This window comes from Etheostoma spectabile, chromosome 8 (assembly GCF_008692095.1).
Source record: "Etheostoma spectabile isolate EspeVRDwgs_2016 chromosome 8, UIUC_Espe_1.0, whole genome shotgun sequence".
Classification (NCBI taxonomy): Eukaryota; Metazoa; Chordata; class Actinopteri; order Perciformes; family Percidae; genus Etheostoma; species Etheostoma spectabile.
The window spans coordinates 3433164-3448762 of NC_045740.1; the positions used below are offsets into that span (position 1 = coordinate 3433164).

The 15599-nt window shown below is 40.0% G+C and overlaps 1 protein-coding gene across 1 annotated transcript in view; it reads left to right on the top strand.

Annotated features, from left to right (window-relative positions):
- The window catches only part of LOC116694092 (A disintegrin and metalloproteinase with thrombospondin motifs 20), an 89001-nt gene extending 75761 nt beyond the window's left edge, over nucleotides 1-13240 (top strand). Inside the window, exons 29-39 of the mRNA XM_032523564.1 lie at nucleotides 594-761; nucleotides 4774-4947; nucleotides 5775-5945; nucleotides 6253-6459; nucleotides 6631-6760; nucleotides 7632-7726; nucleotides 7826-7920; nucleotides 8094-8227; nucleotides 9741-9832; nucleotides 10151-10255; nucleotides 10541-13240. Of these exons, the coding sequence (XP_032379455.1) occupies nucleotides 594-761; nucleotides 4774-4947; nucleotides 5775-5945; nucleotides 6253-6459; nucleotides 6631-6760; nucleotides 7632-7726; nucleotides 7826-7920; nucleotides 8094-8227; nucleotides 9741-9832; nucleotides 10151-10255; nucleotides 10541-10630 (1461 nt within the window). The 3' untranslated portion in view covers nucleotides 10631-13240. The remainder of the gene's footprint in view (nucleotides 1-593; nucleotides 762-4773; nucleotides 4948-5774; nucleotides 5946-6252; nucleotides 6460-6630; nucleotides 6761-7631; nucleotides 7727-7825; nucleotides 7921-8093; nucleotides 8228-9740; nucleotides 9833-10150; nucleotides 10256-10540) is intronic.
- The last annotated feature ends 2359 nt before the right edge of the window (nucleotides 13241-15599 follow it).

Here is a 15599-nt window from a genome sequence, read left to right on the forward strand (position 1 = left end):
TTTGCAGTGTGTTCACTTGGCCATAAAATGCATCAAGTAAGCGGCTAGGTGCACTGAGAGCACTTGTGTGGAGGTCTAAATGGTCTATATGTACTGAGAAAATGTTGGGATACACTTTACTTGAAGGTATCTACATAAGAGTCACATGACACTGTAATGAACGTGTCATAAACATTATAAACAGTCTTAATTGTTTATGACATAACACTTCTTTTAGTAAGTGTCATTTGGTTTTGTCATGAAAAGTTATGGTTAGGGTTGTGGTTCATCTGTCACGACTGTGTCATGACAGTGTCATGTGTTCATGACACTGTCATGTCACTCTTATGTAGATACCTTCAAGTTAAGTGTTACCACATTTTGTTACTTTATTGTTTACGCCTATTGTTCTGTTGATTCCTTTTTACATTCTGTGGAGGCCAATACACAATATTATGTGTAGTTCTCACATTTTTGTTATACCTTTCTGGAACCACGATCATGACCACTATCATTAAAGATTGAGAGTTATGATCTTCTACAGGACTTTGCTAATATGCATTTCTTTTCTCTCATTCTCCGCCCATCCCCCCTCTCTCCCCTTCCCTCTCCAGTGTTCAGTGAGTTGCGGTCGGGGGACCAAGCAGCGGGAGATAGCCTGTGTTCATCAGAACCAAACCAAAATAGAGGAGGAACACTGCGGTCATTTGCCTCGGCCACGGATGCAGAAGGCCTGTCGCTTACGGGGATGTCCCAGTTGGAAGGCTAACAAGTGGAAGGAGGTATGTTTGCTCTTCTCGCCATCTCCTCTGGCTCACAAAATATCCCCGGCTCTCTCAGGGACCATGCTAACAGTAACTGCTACTAGCAGCTGAGACACAAGCACAAACACAGCAGAAGTTTTCCCAGAGGTTTGAGATGGGGACATGTACACACCAATCACCACTCAGTTTATTGTTGGTCAAGAATAATGTGTCAATTCCACAAGTTTGAACTTAACACCACCGGATGGATATTTAAAACTGTTTATGCAGTGCACCTGTCATTAAGATCAGTTTGGTTTGAAATAGTCAAAGTTTTAAAGTAGTTGTGTAGTGCAATCTACAGCCTTATGTTGAGCGGGTCCTTCTTTTGAAGCTTTTTATCATACCACACACTTCCCACCATGTTTCAAGAGCATTGCATGTTGCATGACACACAAAAAAGCTTGTACGCTTAAACCACATTTCATAAACTTAATCTAATTTGTTTGTTGCTCAAAACACAGTGAATATGGAGATCCAAAGCCATAGTTGAGAGCAGCCCAGCTTGACATCCCATACAGACGAAAGCATGATGTTAAGAAGGACACACGTCCTGAAGCACAGCAGGTTTCCGTACCATTGTACACTAGTGCAACCAGACAGGCTGAGGCCACGCATAGAGATGTCGCTAGGAGCGGTGAGGTCACAGTCATTGCAAAGCCGACCACCCAGCCGCTAAATCTACTACCAAGAGGTGACGCATGCAGCCGCAACACAGTTTTGCCTCAAAGTCACTTCAAAGATCCCACTGGGAAGAAAATATTCAAAACCATAAATATCTCAAGTCATAGAGCACAATGGAAGGATGAAGGATCTGTTATGCTCTTTGTCATGTTCTGTTAGAATACCCCAAGGAACAAGTATGCTGTATGTTTAAAAAAAAAAAAAACACACAATAAATACAAAGACCTTGCACTGGTTACCTCTAAAAGCTACAATATCAAGGCGTGTTTTTGCCCACTTGGAGGCTTGGGAAACATCTGTGCACTGGAATGTTATCAACTTTTAAGTTTATATTGCTAAGTGAGAGTAAAGTTGTCAGGTTGAAAAAGGAAAAAGACATGATAAAGCTCTGTAGAGCCAGGTGATAACTATTTGTGGGTTCATCATTATGACTGACCCCTTCTACAAGTTCAAATGATATTGATTACAGCTGTGAAATGCATGTGTGTGTGTGTGTGTGTGTGTGTGTGTGTGTGTGTGTGTGTGTGTGTGTGTGTGTGTGTGTGTGTGTGTGTGTGTGTGACCGGTGAATATGCTTGTACCACATTTTTTTCTGTCACCCCATGGCTAAACACTGCTTCCTGATCATGCTTTTTTAATTCAAAAATATTTTCAAAAATCGTTTCATTCCCTTTTTAAAAATCAACCCTATCCCTTTTCCATTCCAACTAACTGTTAAATCCTAAAAAGGTCCATGAAGAACCACGTCCTCCTCCTTTCACAAGACTCCTACCACTCCCCTCTCTTTGAGGGTGTGTGTGCGTGTGTTCCCCCCCTTTCTCTCTCTGGTCTGGAAGCCATCATCTTCCTTTGCATACCACCAGGAACCATGAAATCTTCAACTAGAGCATAAAGACATGTTTTATATCTTAATATCCATGCATGTGACAACTTTGTAACCTCAGCACCCACTGTTTGAGTTATTCCACAGCTACCCGGCCCTCTCAGTCACCTCTGAGTGGGGGTGTTTTCTCAGCTGTCCAGCTGTGCAGATAGTTTCTTTTTTTTTTGCCCAAATATCTGCCTGTATCTTGTTTTTAAGGCATGAAATATACCTTTGGTAAAATAAAATGTGTTTCACCAGATAATACACAGAAATAGGGTCTATTTCTTTAGTAGAAAGAATTTCCAAAGACAATTCTCAGTGACTACATTTACATGCATATAATATTCCGGTTTTTGCCCTAATTCCGAAAAGGACGATATTCACACTATGTTCTGTTCTTGGCTAATGAAAGTGAGTATTCCACTAATATTTTTTTTTAACCTTTATTTATTCAGGGAAGGTTCACAGCCTCTCTTTTGCAGGAACGCCCTGATCACATTCACACATTTACACATTCATACCTGGAAGCTGCCCAGCACAACCACAGTCTGATCTAAGGGCCTGGCTCAAGGGCACCTCAGTGGTGGTAATGAGGGAGGGACAAGCGCTGCAATTTCACTTTCTCCACCCAGATATTATCCTGTCGGTCTGGGGATTGAACCGAATCACAAGCTTGCTTCTCTAACTTTTAGGCCACCACTGCCCACGCTGCCTAAATGTAGACATGCAAAACAGTACTCGTTGGACTGTGTGAACACAGCGTCCCTCTTTCATTCCTTCATCCAGTTTCTTGAAAAAGTCGGCGTGTTTGATGTTTGCGCATATCCAAAGATTTTGATATCCATGTCTTTTATAATTTAAAAGTTTAAAAGTAGTTGTGTTTCTCTGTCATATCGGATCTGTAGCCTTGCAAACTGTTGGCTGGTTGTTTTGTGTTCAGAAATCATAGCAACACACAGAGCTGACCACAAGCCTGTGGTGAGAACCCCGATTGAAACGCATATTCCGATTGTGCTGTTTACATGTCCAAATTATGCCTCTAAAACACAATTAATACCGGAATATTCCACGTCTTAATTGGAAAATGCTATATTCTGAAAAATTCCTTATTCAGAATTGAATACCTGAATATGCTGTTTACATGACCAGTATCAAATTCGGAATCTTATCATATTCGGAATAATAGTGGAATATTAGTGTGCATGCATGTTTTGTGGATTATCCAGAGTTGTTGGATTTTTCAAATGTAATTTTTAATACTGTGAATAGCACAAATAAAATGAAATTATTAACATTCATTGTGTCAAAGCTGGATATCTTACTGCCTGGGAATAAACCAAAATAATATAAAATTAAGTCCTTAAAAGGAATATAGGTATTTCCAGGAATACAGTATAAGATTTCTTTAGCTGTAACCATTAACAGTGGCTATAATCACTTTAACAGCAGGTTTTATTTCTAATGCTTTTAGAAGAAGAATTTCTTTTATTTTTATTTCCTGTGGTGCTTTTTGATCTCTTTCCAAACTCAAGTCCTTGACCGTTCACATTCAACCACACACTCGGTAATGATAACACACAATTGCACCGAGAAACGAACAACACAAACACATCTGGAAGTTTTCGGGAAATTTGATACTCTCTGTATAATGGACAGATTTTTCTGACTGTGTGAAATCGCTGAGGCCTGGCACGGTTCTTTGAGGTCTGTAGGAGAGTTGGAGAGAAATCAGGCTGATCAGCTCAAGCCTTTCAGAGTACTTCCTCAGTATGCAGGTATGCTTCTCAAAGCACATCAAAGAGATGGTTGAGATAGACCTTTGTGTGACCCCAGATATACGTCTCACAAAGAAGCAACAGATCCAGGTTTTGGATTTACAGAATTGTTCAAGGGCATGAAAACAATAGATGAGACAAACAAACAATTTTGTCACATCTAAGCACATATGCCATGTTGTCTCTATTGGGTTGCTTCCACGTTGGACGGCCCAGTGCTAATGCAGACTCACGTCTTTCCCTAAGCCCTCCAGACTGTGCCATAGACTTTACATTGAGATGACATCTTGTACCTAAAAATAACTTAACTAGGGTTTAGGTTAAGTTCAACAACAATTAAACCTTCACTGGACAAAACATATTCTGACTTTTACTCTATAGCCCAAGATTCTACATTTCCCATCTTTCATTAGACTCCCCTATCTAAGTGTCCACTTATTATAGACACAGACTTTTTGTGAAAAATATGAAGTCTAATCAAAGATAACCCTGATGACATCATCAGTAGCACTCCTTATGACGAGTATTGAACTTCATGTGTGATATCAGTGGAATGCTCCGTTAGGACCAGCTCTGTGAGAGGTTAGAAAATAAGTATTAATCTCCCTTTACATCCTTGGTCATACAGTATGCTGTACAGATGTGTGTTCTGTGTCTGTTTTACTAGTGTTCTGTCACCTGTGGATTTGGAGTTCAGAACCGAGATGTTTACTGCAGACTAAAAGGCAGCAGACGAGTCAGAGAGGATCTATGTGATGCGCACCAGCGTCCTGCCATTGTCCAGCCATGCCAAACTGCAGAATGCACACATTACACTTGGGTCACTGGTGAGTGGGAAGAGGTAAGTACAGACACATTTGTTCTCTCTCTTCCTATCTACAAGTCCCCCCCGAACAGATGTTTAACCATCTCATTAAGGTTTTTATTGGCTGAGATCTCCGCTCTCTCTCTCTCTCTCTTTCATCGGCACCATTAAATGGACAACCTGCAGGTACCCTTGCTCTCTCACGTCAATCGTGAGGGCTTTGGTGATAACCATCTGTCAGCAAATCATATAAAAACTTCTAAGTACTGATGGCCATCATCCCTTTTGTCGTGTTGAATATCACTCTTCTGTGTCACGCTAGCAGACTGTTTTTTTTCTTCACTCATCTTTCTTTAATGTCCCAGGCTTTGTCCTTGAAAGTGAGGCATAAAAGAGGGGCACCATGTAGGGACATAGCACTGTGTCCTCCTGCTGCAGAATGTTTGCAGTGTTCAGATTCCTGTCTGTGTTGCCTTGTGAGCTTACAGTCTCTTTTATTTCACAGATGAAAATCCACATACAGCTGACTTTTTAAATAATTTAATTCTTGTCCTTATCATTACTTTGAAATGCTTCTATAAACCAAAACTTGGCCTGAGCTTAACTTTAATCTTTTAGGGAAAACGTTATCAACTACAACATGTTTGGGATTGTGCTTTTTAAAAGATAATGTTGGCATTGTCACACAACTCTTAATTGTCTCTGCTTGTGTAAACCTTTACATAATATGGAGTGTCCATTTGGAGGGGCTATAAAGAGGCAAGCAGGAGTTTATGTTATTAGTGAAAGTACAACACTGCCCCCCCTCTGTCAACTCTTATTCACTCTTACTGATTTCTTCCCGTGTTACATTTTCCTTGTAGTGCAATGCAACCTGTGGAGAAGGCGTAAGAAGCAGGAAGGTGGAGTGCATGGGCCCAGGGATGACACCCGTCCAGGAAGATTACTGTGAGACATCGTCCCAGCCACTAGCACACGAGCCCTGCAAAGAATCTCCCTGCCACTTCATGTGGATTACAGGGGAATGGTCACAGGTAGGAATAAAGACTGAGCTTTGTTCTATTTCAAATACAACAATCCAAATATCCAACCAAAAACAGCAAAAGTATTTTATTTAAAATGAAATGAAAGCTTTTTAATTTTGGCAGAATTTTGATTAATAAAGGGAAGAAAGCATGGGCAATGAGTCAAATGATAGATTCTCAATAGCACATTTGTACCACTAAGGCCCTGAAGAAGAAATCCACCTTGGTATTTGATATTACTGCTCAGTACATACATTTACTCATGCTGGTCTTTAGTAACTGTCAATCTGTATCGGTGTATCTGTGTGTGGCTCAGTGCTCTGCCAGCTGCAATGTGGGCTACCAGCAGCGTATAGTCTCCTGCTCCGTGATGCCCTCCTCTCAGGCTCTGCGCCTGTATGCTGCTGCCCAGTCCTCTCCTGCCAGCACCCACTGCCCTGAGCCCCACCCTCCTGGCTCTCGTCCTTGCCTCCTCAGAGACTGCCCACACACAACCTACTGGAAAGTTGGCCCATGGAGCAAGGTGAAACAAAAAGCGCTTGTTTGGCAGGGAGAAATCCTCTTTAGCTAATTGCCCTTTTCACAAAACATTTTGATGACTTGTGTATTCTGATGATTAACCTCAGTTGTGGATGTTGATCCAATTGCAGCTTATTTGCTAATTGTTTTGTGTGTATTTTTCTGTGTATACCAGTGCTCACAGACTTGCGGGGCAGGAGTGATGGAGCGCAGAGTGGAGTGTGTGACCTCCAATGGCCAACCGTCCAAACACTGTCGTCCTTTAGAAAGACCTGAGTCTCAAGCTGCATGTCAAGACAGGGAATGTGAGTTAAACTCTTTTTTGTTTCATTCTTTTACCTTCTCTTCCTTAATTTCAACCCAGTGGTCTTTTTGGCTGTTAAGTACACAACTCAAAATTGTTACCATCTGATCCACGTAGGGCACACTGCCAACCAGGAATTTATAGATTGATGGAATTAAATTGACTGTGCTGTATATGGCAACCAGCACTGTGTCTGATTGCGTTTACAGAAACTCAACTTTATGCTTTGTTTTAACACGTTAGGCGGAACAGTGACTGCCACTTAAAGCCTCTTGGAGTGATTACTTAGTGGAACAATAAATAGACAGTCAGCAGTTTTCTACAAATTGTGAAATGGACAGTCTGTCAAAACGCCTCAGGGGTGTGTGCTAGGGCCAAGGCAGCCTTCATTGTGAACTTGCGAGCGTGCTATAACCCGGCAGCGGGCCAAAGTTTGTAGGTTCACTCCCCCACATTTCAGATTTTTCAGTACTCGTGCATTGAGCTGTTCATTCCTGACTTGGCTTCTGCCAAGTCAGTCACTGCCGAAATTAAAATGATATGCTCGGGTGACAGCCAATTCTGCCGTCAAGTATTAATGCTAATCAGCTAATCAGCCTGATATGAGCTCTACAGCAATCTGGGAAAACAAAGGAGACACAAATAATGAGATATTTTTAACAGCTCTTTTTTAAGAAGATGAGAGCCAGGTTACAATCCTTTCTCACTGTGGTGTTTGATTACTTAGCTTTTGCAATCCTTCAGGCATTTGTTGACAACAGATTTACTGACTGGCTTGCACAAGTTTCAGACGCGGTGGCAGACATCTGTGTGAGGGTCTCCGTTGCCGTTGCGCTGAAATTTCTCATTCTTGTTCATATTTCTTCTGCCAGGCCAGTTGTTTGCTTCCTGCCGAGATGTCCAGATGAGACTGGGTGTGAAGATAGATGGGGAATACTATCTCAAAGTCAAGTCCCGGATCCTACAGGTGTGGATGTTCTGTCAGAAATGCTCCGACACACATCATGACTCAACCTGCAGCTTCCCCACAGACTCTTATGTTTTGTCTCCATGTGTTTGGCATTAGATTTACTGTTCTGAGATGCAGACGGATTTCCCCAAGGAGTATGTGACCTTGCGCAGCGGTCAGACAGACAACTACTCTGAGGTGTATGGGCACAGGTGTGTATAATGCAGCAATGACTGATTGCCACTTGAGCTGTGATTATGTAATGTGTAATTCAGAATTACTCTGCTGCGTATTACACCATGTGTGTAAAATATAGTGTTTGTAGGAGTGTTTTGATTACTGTTTGTTTTGAATAATCATGATGCTCATTGTCCTTAATACAAAGGTTGCTCAACCCCTTTGAATGTCCGTATAACGGCAGCCGAAGACAGGACTGTGACTGCAGGAATGACTACTCGGCAGCAGGATACACCCTCTTCCACAAAGTTCGCCTGGACCTGAGCTCCCTGAGGATAATGAGTGCGTAATTACTGTGTGATTGCCTTACAGTCTATTGTAATGAGACCACACATCAGTGTTGTTTTGACCCTCTGACCCATAATGTTAATACTGTCCAAATGCAATATGTGCTGCTTTCCCCACACTCTCTGCATTGATGTCAAAATGATGACCTTTCAGCGGCATGTTCACATCACTAGGCCATGACTTGAAACCGGGCCTCTCAGCACAAACATTTGAGCATTAGAATAAAGGAAAGCATGCGTGCAACATACACCCATGCGTGCCTGCTCTCGAGCACAGACAGACAATATGTGATGCTGCCTTGCACATCTTTTTTTTTTGGCGAGCACACACAAGACCTGAAGACCCAAGCACACACCCATGTATTTAGTTGCATCTGTATCAAACACTTACTCATACTAGCATGCAGGCAATCACACATTTCACAGACACACTAATACACACATCTTCAGGCCATATTCCTCTGCTCATTAAATTACAGTTGGCTCCACCTTCCCTGTTGTGTCCAAGTATGTCTTTGATTAAAGTATGTGGATTAGTGCACAGCATGTGTGTGTGTGTGTGTGTGTGTGTGTGTGTGTCTGTGTCTGTGTCTGTGTCTGTGTGTCTGTGTCTGTGTCTGTGGGTGTGGGTGTGCTGAGGGGAAGTTGGATTAAAACCTACACAGTCATCCTTACATCTTTTCGTCTGGTCTGGGTCCTGACAGCACATGTTCCTGCACCCCTCTGAATGGTACTCATTTGGCTTTCAGGCAGCTTGAAGAGAGCCGGGGGGGGAGGGGGGGGTAATCACTTCAAGATGAAGGGAAGCATCTTGTGAACTTTTTCATCATTTTATACGGGCAATGTGAAGGGAGGCAGGAAAAGGTAATGGTCATGGTTATCATGTGTGACAATGCAGGGTGAATAGGGATTGAAGTTGGGAAAACAAGGTTCAAAATGAGTCACTGATTCAAAATGTTTCCTTACAAATCTACTGTAACGGTGGGGAAATAAGATTCATAAGATCCAAGGGTAATACATCTCCTATCAATCTTATTATCTAGTTGCTCTCTTTTTTACAAAACTGTTAGGATGTCACTGTTCACTAGCTACACATCATAGCAAATATGAGTTTTTTTTCTTTTTAGGTCATTCTGCGATTTTTACCTCTTGGATTTTTAAAATAGTCTTTCTACAACTTTTTACGTTTAATGTAAAACCATTAAATAGATGCATTTGTGGCTCTTAAGGGTTTAGAGAGGATATGCAGATTCATTTCTGTATTCCCATTCAAACCCCAAATGTCATTGCAAGGTCTTTTGTTTGTGGAAAGGGCTTTTAGAAAGAAAGAAACATCTGGCGATGTGACAGTGAAGTGACATCAACCCTGCAGTAAAATTGAATTGCATAAACTGTAGTTACTGATGCTCTATGTGGTTATTTACATTAGAGCAGCTGTATTCAGTCTATGTTTACTTCTGCTGCTCTACACATTGTAACTTTAGATTTGTATCTTTGCTGTTTACTAGTCACAGACCTCCAGTTTTCCCAGACTCTTCTTGGGCGACCAGTACCCTTTGCTACAGCGGGAGATTGTTATAGTGCAGCCAAGTGCCCACAGGTTGGTGAAAAACTACACTGTGGCCTCGTAAAAATGTTCCATTTGTCCTTTTGTGCCATGTGTGTGTTAGTGGCCCAAATAGTGAAATATTTTTACTAAACATTTGCTGCACTAATTCCCTGAAGCTGCTGGAAAAATGCCCTTTCCTAGGCAATAACTACTCTATTCCTTAATATCAGGTGCTAATCCCATAGTAATATGTATTTAAGCAACTCATTCCACAGTTATTGCCAACAATCTTTTTTGCTATATGATTGAGCTTGACCTTCCCGGTTAAAGAACAGCTCAGAAATAACTCAGTCTGATGTGTGTTTTCAGGGCCAGTTCAGCATTAATCTGATTGGCACCGGTCTCAAAGTGGCTGAGGCCACCAAGTGGACATCACAGGGCAACTATGTTTCCGTCAAAGTCCACAGATCTGAGGTAACAGTAAATTTATAAAACAATTGTCTTGAACAATTGTATGACTTATGCCATTTGGCTCTTAAGAAATGTATGATGTTATAAATATATAGTTATTGGGATGTAATTGTGCTTTGTCTTTGGAGTACTGGAATGAGATTATTACTCTGAAATGTCATCGGAATTTCCGTGTATTTCTCTCTGATTCACTGAAGAAGAATCCCCACTGACATTTATAAAGAGTCTGTACTCGCCGTGAAAAACTGGCCCTCGCCCACACCCGTTCTTATTTGTCTTTGTCCGTAGGACGGAACAAGAATCTACGGCCGCTGTGGTGGTTTCTGTGGGAAGTGCATTCCCCAGGCTCACAACGGCCTACTTCTTCGAGTCCACTGAGAGCCATGCATAGACCAAACCCCTAAATCTATCCTGAAGACAGTAGCCCAGGAACATGCAATAATAGTGATTTGTTGGACCCCGTTGTCGTCTGTGAGTGTGGTGGAGAAGCATTTAACGGTAATTATCATACAGTAACATCCCCAGTTAACAAATGGCAGCTAAAGCATACAAGACACTATGTACTGTGCAGTACTACATGGTCACTCTTGGTCCTTCATCCAAACTGCTAACTCTAAAGAAGACCCAGCTCTATTTGCATCCCAACAGTGTTGCAATGGACTTTCAAACACTTCTTTGGAACCGAAAATGCTTTTTTTATGACACTGTTATGCATTTGTTTTAAGCATCATGCAAAGGGATACAAAACTTCAAAACACTGGAAAAGCAACTACACGAGCAGTAGAAAAACCTAATACTTCAAGGAAGAAAGTTTTATCTTTCAAAAACACTTTTTCTTGTGGTTATTCTTGAAGTGAAGTCTGGTATTTCCAGAATTACGTCACGAAGTACCTGGAACTAGTCTTGGTATATGTGACTTTACACGGTACATAGATATTTATTATTACCGCCACACTGTAAGAATTTAGTTACCATTTATCTAATTGACTTGCTATCAATGAGACAGCATCAAAATCAATATATTGTATGTAATAATCATCACACTTCTCTGGTGACAAAGAAGTGCTACAGAGAAACATTTAAATAGCATGCAAGGGATGGTTGCATTATTATTTTACAATGTGACAGCCAATAGGCTGACATATAAAAAAGAAGAAATACAAAAACACTGTATTTTTTGAGACTACTAAATGAGCTACATTGCAGATCATCTTGGTCTTAAACAAGATTAAAGGAATAGTTGACATTTTGGTATTTACTCTTATTTACTTTTTTGTTAAGAGTTAGATTAGAAGATCAATTCCACTCACAGACATAAGCGTGGTATCAATCTGCTTCGTGGTATCTTCATCTTACTTACATCTTACTACATCTTACAAGAAAGTGTATTTCTCAAAATGTCAAACTAGTCTTTTGGGGCTCAAGACGTAAAGAAAGAGTAAGCTAGCTACTAACTACTGATATGACCTGCCTTATATCAGAGGTCAAACTTTAAGAAAGCATGAGGAGCTTTTAGATTTAAAACAACTTCAGATAATTTTTATTTTTCATTGTTGTGTATTTCTAAAGTCTATCTGCTGTCGCATGTTGTCGGGTATTTCACAAAACTTAACTTGCAAATACAGTCCCCAGACATATGAGACATGGAGATAGAACATATACTAGTGCTGTGAAGGAATATTTCAATATTTCCTAGTGTTCAAGTACAGTAAAAACATTTTCTGTGGCTTTTTTTTTTTAAACCATGAGGATTCTGTTATTTTTTAGAAGTGTTTTTCTTTAATCACGCCACACAGACAAGTTCTCATCTTTTACACTGTGACACAGAATCAAGTGTGATGTCTCACCTCACACCCTCCATTGGGCCTACTGTAGGTACCTGCAAACCCTACCTCTCACAATCATCCATGCTCTACCGAGATATGTGTTGTAATATATTTATGTTTGACCATATTTATTCTGTAATGACTGTAGATATTTTCTATGTTTTAAGTACAATGACCACTACCAACAGTGAAGCCATTGTCTAATGTTTTTGTCCTACTGTATGTCTGCTTTGCTAAAAAGAAGAAGAAGAAGAAGAAGGTATTAGCCTACTATTATTTGTAGTGTGTAACCACTAACCTTAAATGAGGATATTTTAAATGGTGCTTTTGAACTACTGGAATTACCTCTGATCTTGAGACGTTAAACACTGGCTTTTGGCTCTTTGGCAGATGTAGTATCTGCCTATAATGCACGTAATGGTCCTCTCATTAATGTAGCTGAAAATCTAGCAAGGTTGCCAGATATATTGTATCAGAAAAACCACTGCATGAGTAAATCTGCCCTTGAGTAGTACTTAACCCATAATAAATTACTTCTACCATGACCACTACTACAGCTATCAGGCCACCTAACATGCTGGTACTTGGATGTTAAGCTTTAACCAAAGTAAGTAGATAGATGCAGATTTTTTTTTCTCTCACAGACAATGCAGCTTTCTTTTGATTAAAAGAATGACTGTAAGATAAATAAATAAATAAAATCAATGAGCAGCTAGAAAACCTTTGGCCATCATTCATTTTTATGATGGGCAATTGTTCTATGAGGTCTGTATCAGAAAGTTTAAGAATACTTGATGCACTATGTGCCATTCATTTTGCAGAAATGTAATCCTGTTGTTGTTTTCATTTTGTAATAACCATTAAGATGTGTAACTTATGACATATGTGTATTTTTAATATTCATACTTGAATTGTAAACAGTGTGCTAAAAATTGAATGGGCATTGGTACAGAATAAAGAAACAGTGTGCTTGTTTGCCATGCTTTATCCAAAGACGTTTTTTAAGAATCATATATACCTACAGTATCTATGTAGCCTGTATAAAAGAAATGAATGATTGATTCTGGTGCTATGCTTACTAATTGTATCCATACTGTATGACCTGCTACTATACTAACGCTGTTAAAAATAAGTAATAATAAAAAAATGCTTTTGAGCTGAATTACAAGTTGATTTATGTTTATGTTTAGCCATACTAGCAGCGTATCTCTAGGGACAACAGAGTCGGTCTGTCAGTCAGTCCACCACTTTTGTCAAGAGAGAAATATATCAATATTGGATGGCTTTCCATGATATTTTGTGCATTAATGATCCCCAGAGAGTTTATTAAGTTGACTTTGGTGATCCCTTGACTTTTCCTCTAGCACCACCATGAGGTTGATATTTTTCTTTTTGTGTAAAATATCTCAACAGCTATAGGCTTCCATGATGATTGCCATGAAATTCGGCGCAGAAATGAATGCTTCTAATCAGGATAATTTGTTATCACTTCAATTATCCTCTGACCTATCACCCAGCGCCATCCTCAGGTTTAAACATTTTAATTTGTCCAATACTTTGGGTTATGATAAGTTACCTGCAAAACCAATTACATTACCACATTACCACAACTGCACTTTGTGTTTTGTACTAATAAGCGGATGGTGAACATGTCAAATATTGTACCTGTTGAACATCAGCATGTCAGGATGCTGATGTTTAGCATTTAGCTCTAATCACTGCTTTGTCCAATTACATCCTTAAAGAACCGCTAGCATGGCTGTTGACACTCAGCCTTAACAACTTTAAAGATTCCCCTCAACAAATGTGTTAAGAAATATAAGAATTCTCAGCTTGAACAATAACTTGTCTAATATAGTTTTTACATAAAAGAGGTTTAATTATTTAATTAAAATCTAAATTACATCTACTCCTCCATCATTAAGAAAACATAACATCTTGAATTATACAAATCTTGTTTGTTTCAAAAGTAAAACATCTCTCCTATCTCATTGAAAAGCCCATTCCCTCTTGTTCACTGGAGGCTTTAAGTGTGCACATCACACTTGTTTAAGTTGCATATTGGACCACATCTGGCTTTAAACTGTGATGTCACAAAATCCTGCTCGTATGTACAGGTCTTAAACCTTAAACATACTCTTCGGTAACCTTAGAGAAATTTCCCCCTCATGACAGATGAAAAAAGCAGGATTCTATTGCCATACATCATGCTGTGCAGTGAAGATCAAACATCAAAGGCAGCACAATAAGAAAAACACATTTATGAACGGAGGGGGACATTAGGGTAAACCCTAATGTATTGGTTATCACCATAGCAAAGTTTCTCTTCACCACTGAGAGACCAATTGGTTAATAAAGGAGGGCAGCAGGTTAGCACTGGCTGGGTGCTTGTGCTCACCAGACTGCGGCTCCATGTGGATTCACTTAGCGGTGCAGGTTGCATTTCCACAACATGACTCTAGAGTTCAGTTCCACTTAAGAGACTCATAAACAGAGCAAAAAGCTTTAGATCCATTTCACATTGAAGTACACATATTCTCGTGTTCTTGAAACAGCTGTAGCTGTCAACTGCTCAATGACTCATCAAATTGTTATGTTAAATCAATGAGTGAGATAAGTAAGCTTTGAAAACTTCACCGAGAGGTGGAAAGTACCATTGTCGAGCACTCAAGTCACCAAAAGGACTCAGTAATAAAGTTGCAGGCAACAGTTGATATGCAAGCCACTTTTCCAGAGCTCATTGCACAGAGTTAGCTTTGTACATAAAATGAAAACAGATACTTTGGTCTCTCAAGAACTGCTTTGATTTCTTGCCAGAAGCCTCCCCCAGTTCCTAAAATCTAATCTCAGGATTTAGAAGAGTCCTGAAGCACGACAACAACTCCCCTCAAGAGCAGTTTTCCTGTGAAACCAAGCTGCGCTGAGGTCCTTCCAGACTCTCCAGGCTATGGACGAGTTAAGAAAAAGCATCCCTGGCCTGTTTACTGTGAGCGTAAACCAGACATCTTTAATGACTGAGCTGAAAAACACAAACCTGCACAGAGAATCCTCATAAAAGACACTAATGATTGATGTTCACCATGAAGCACAGTCTGCTTTGAGGTACAGACATTCCAGTGCAATTTGCAGCTGCAACCTGCACTAAAGAGCATGTAGCCACAAACCACTATTCACCTGGTTTGCACTGACACTTGTACTTACATTCTGTGAAATGCTAATTTTGTTTTTCAAAAACTATAACTGAACTGCATCCCAAACGTTTCCTTGTGTTGTTGACAGGTTTAAATGCAAATATCAAATCTTACATTGAAATAAGTACAGTAATATCTACATTAGTATTTCTTATTTATCTACTGCAACACAACAACAAACCATATATGATACTTAATACAGGTATGTAAGGCTAACGGTATAACATTTACCACATCTCTTAACACACCAATAAATTATAGTGACAAATCTGGTGTAGTTACCCAATGAAACATGTGTTTTGTTTAACTGAGCAAACAGTGACCCCTATA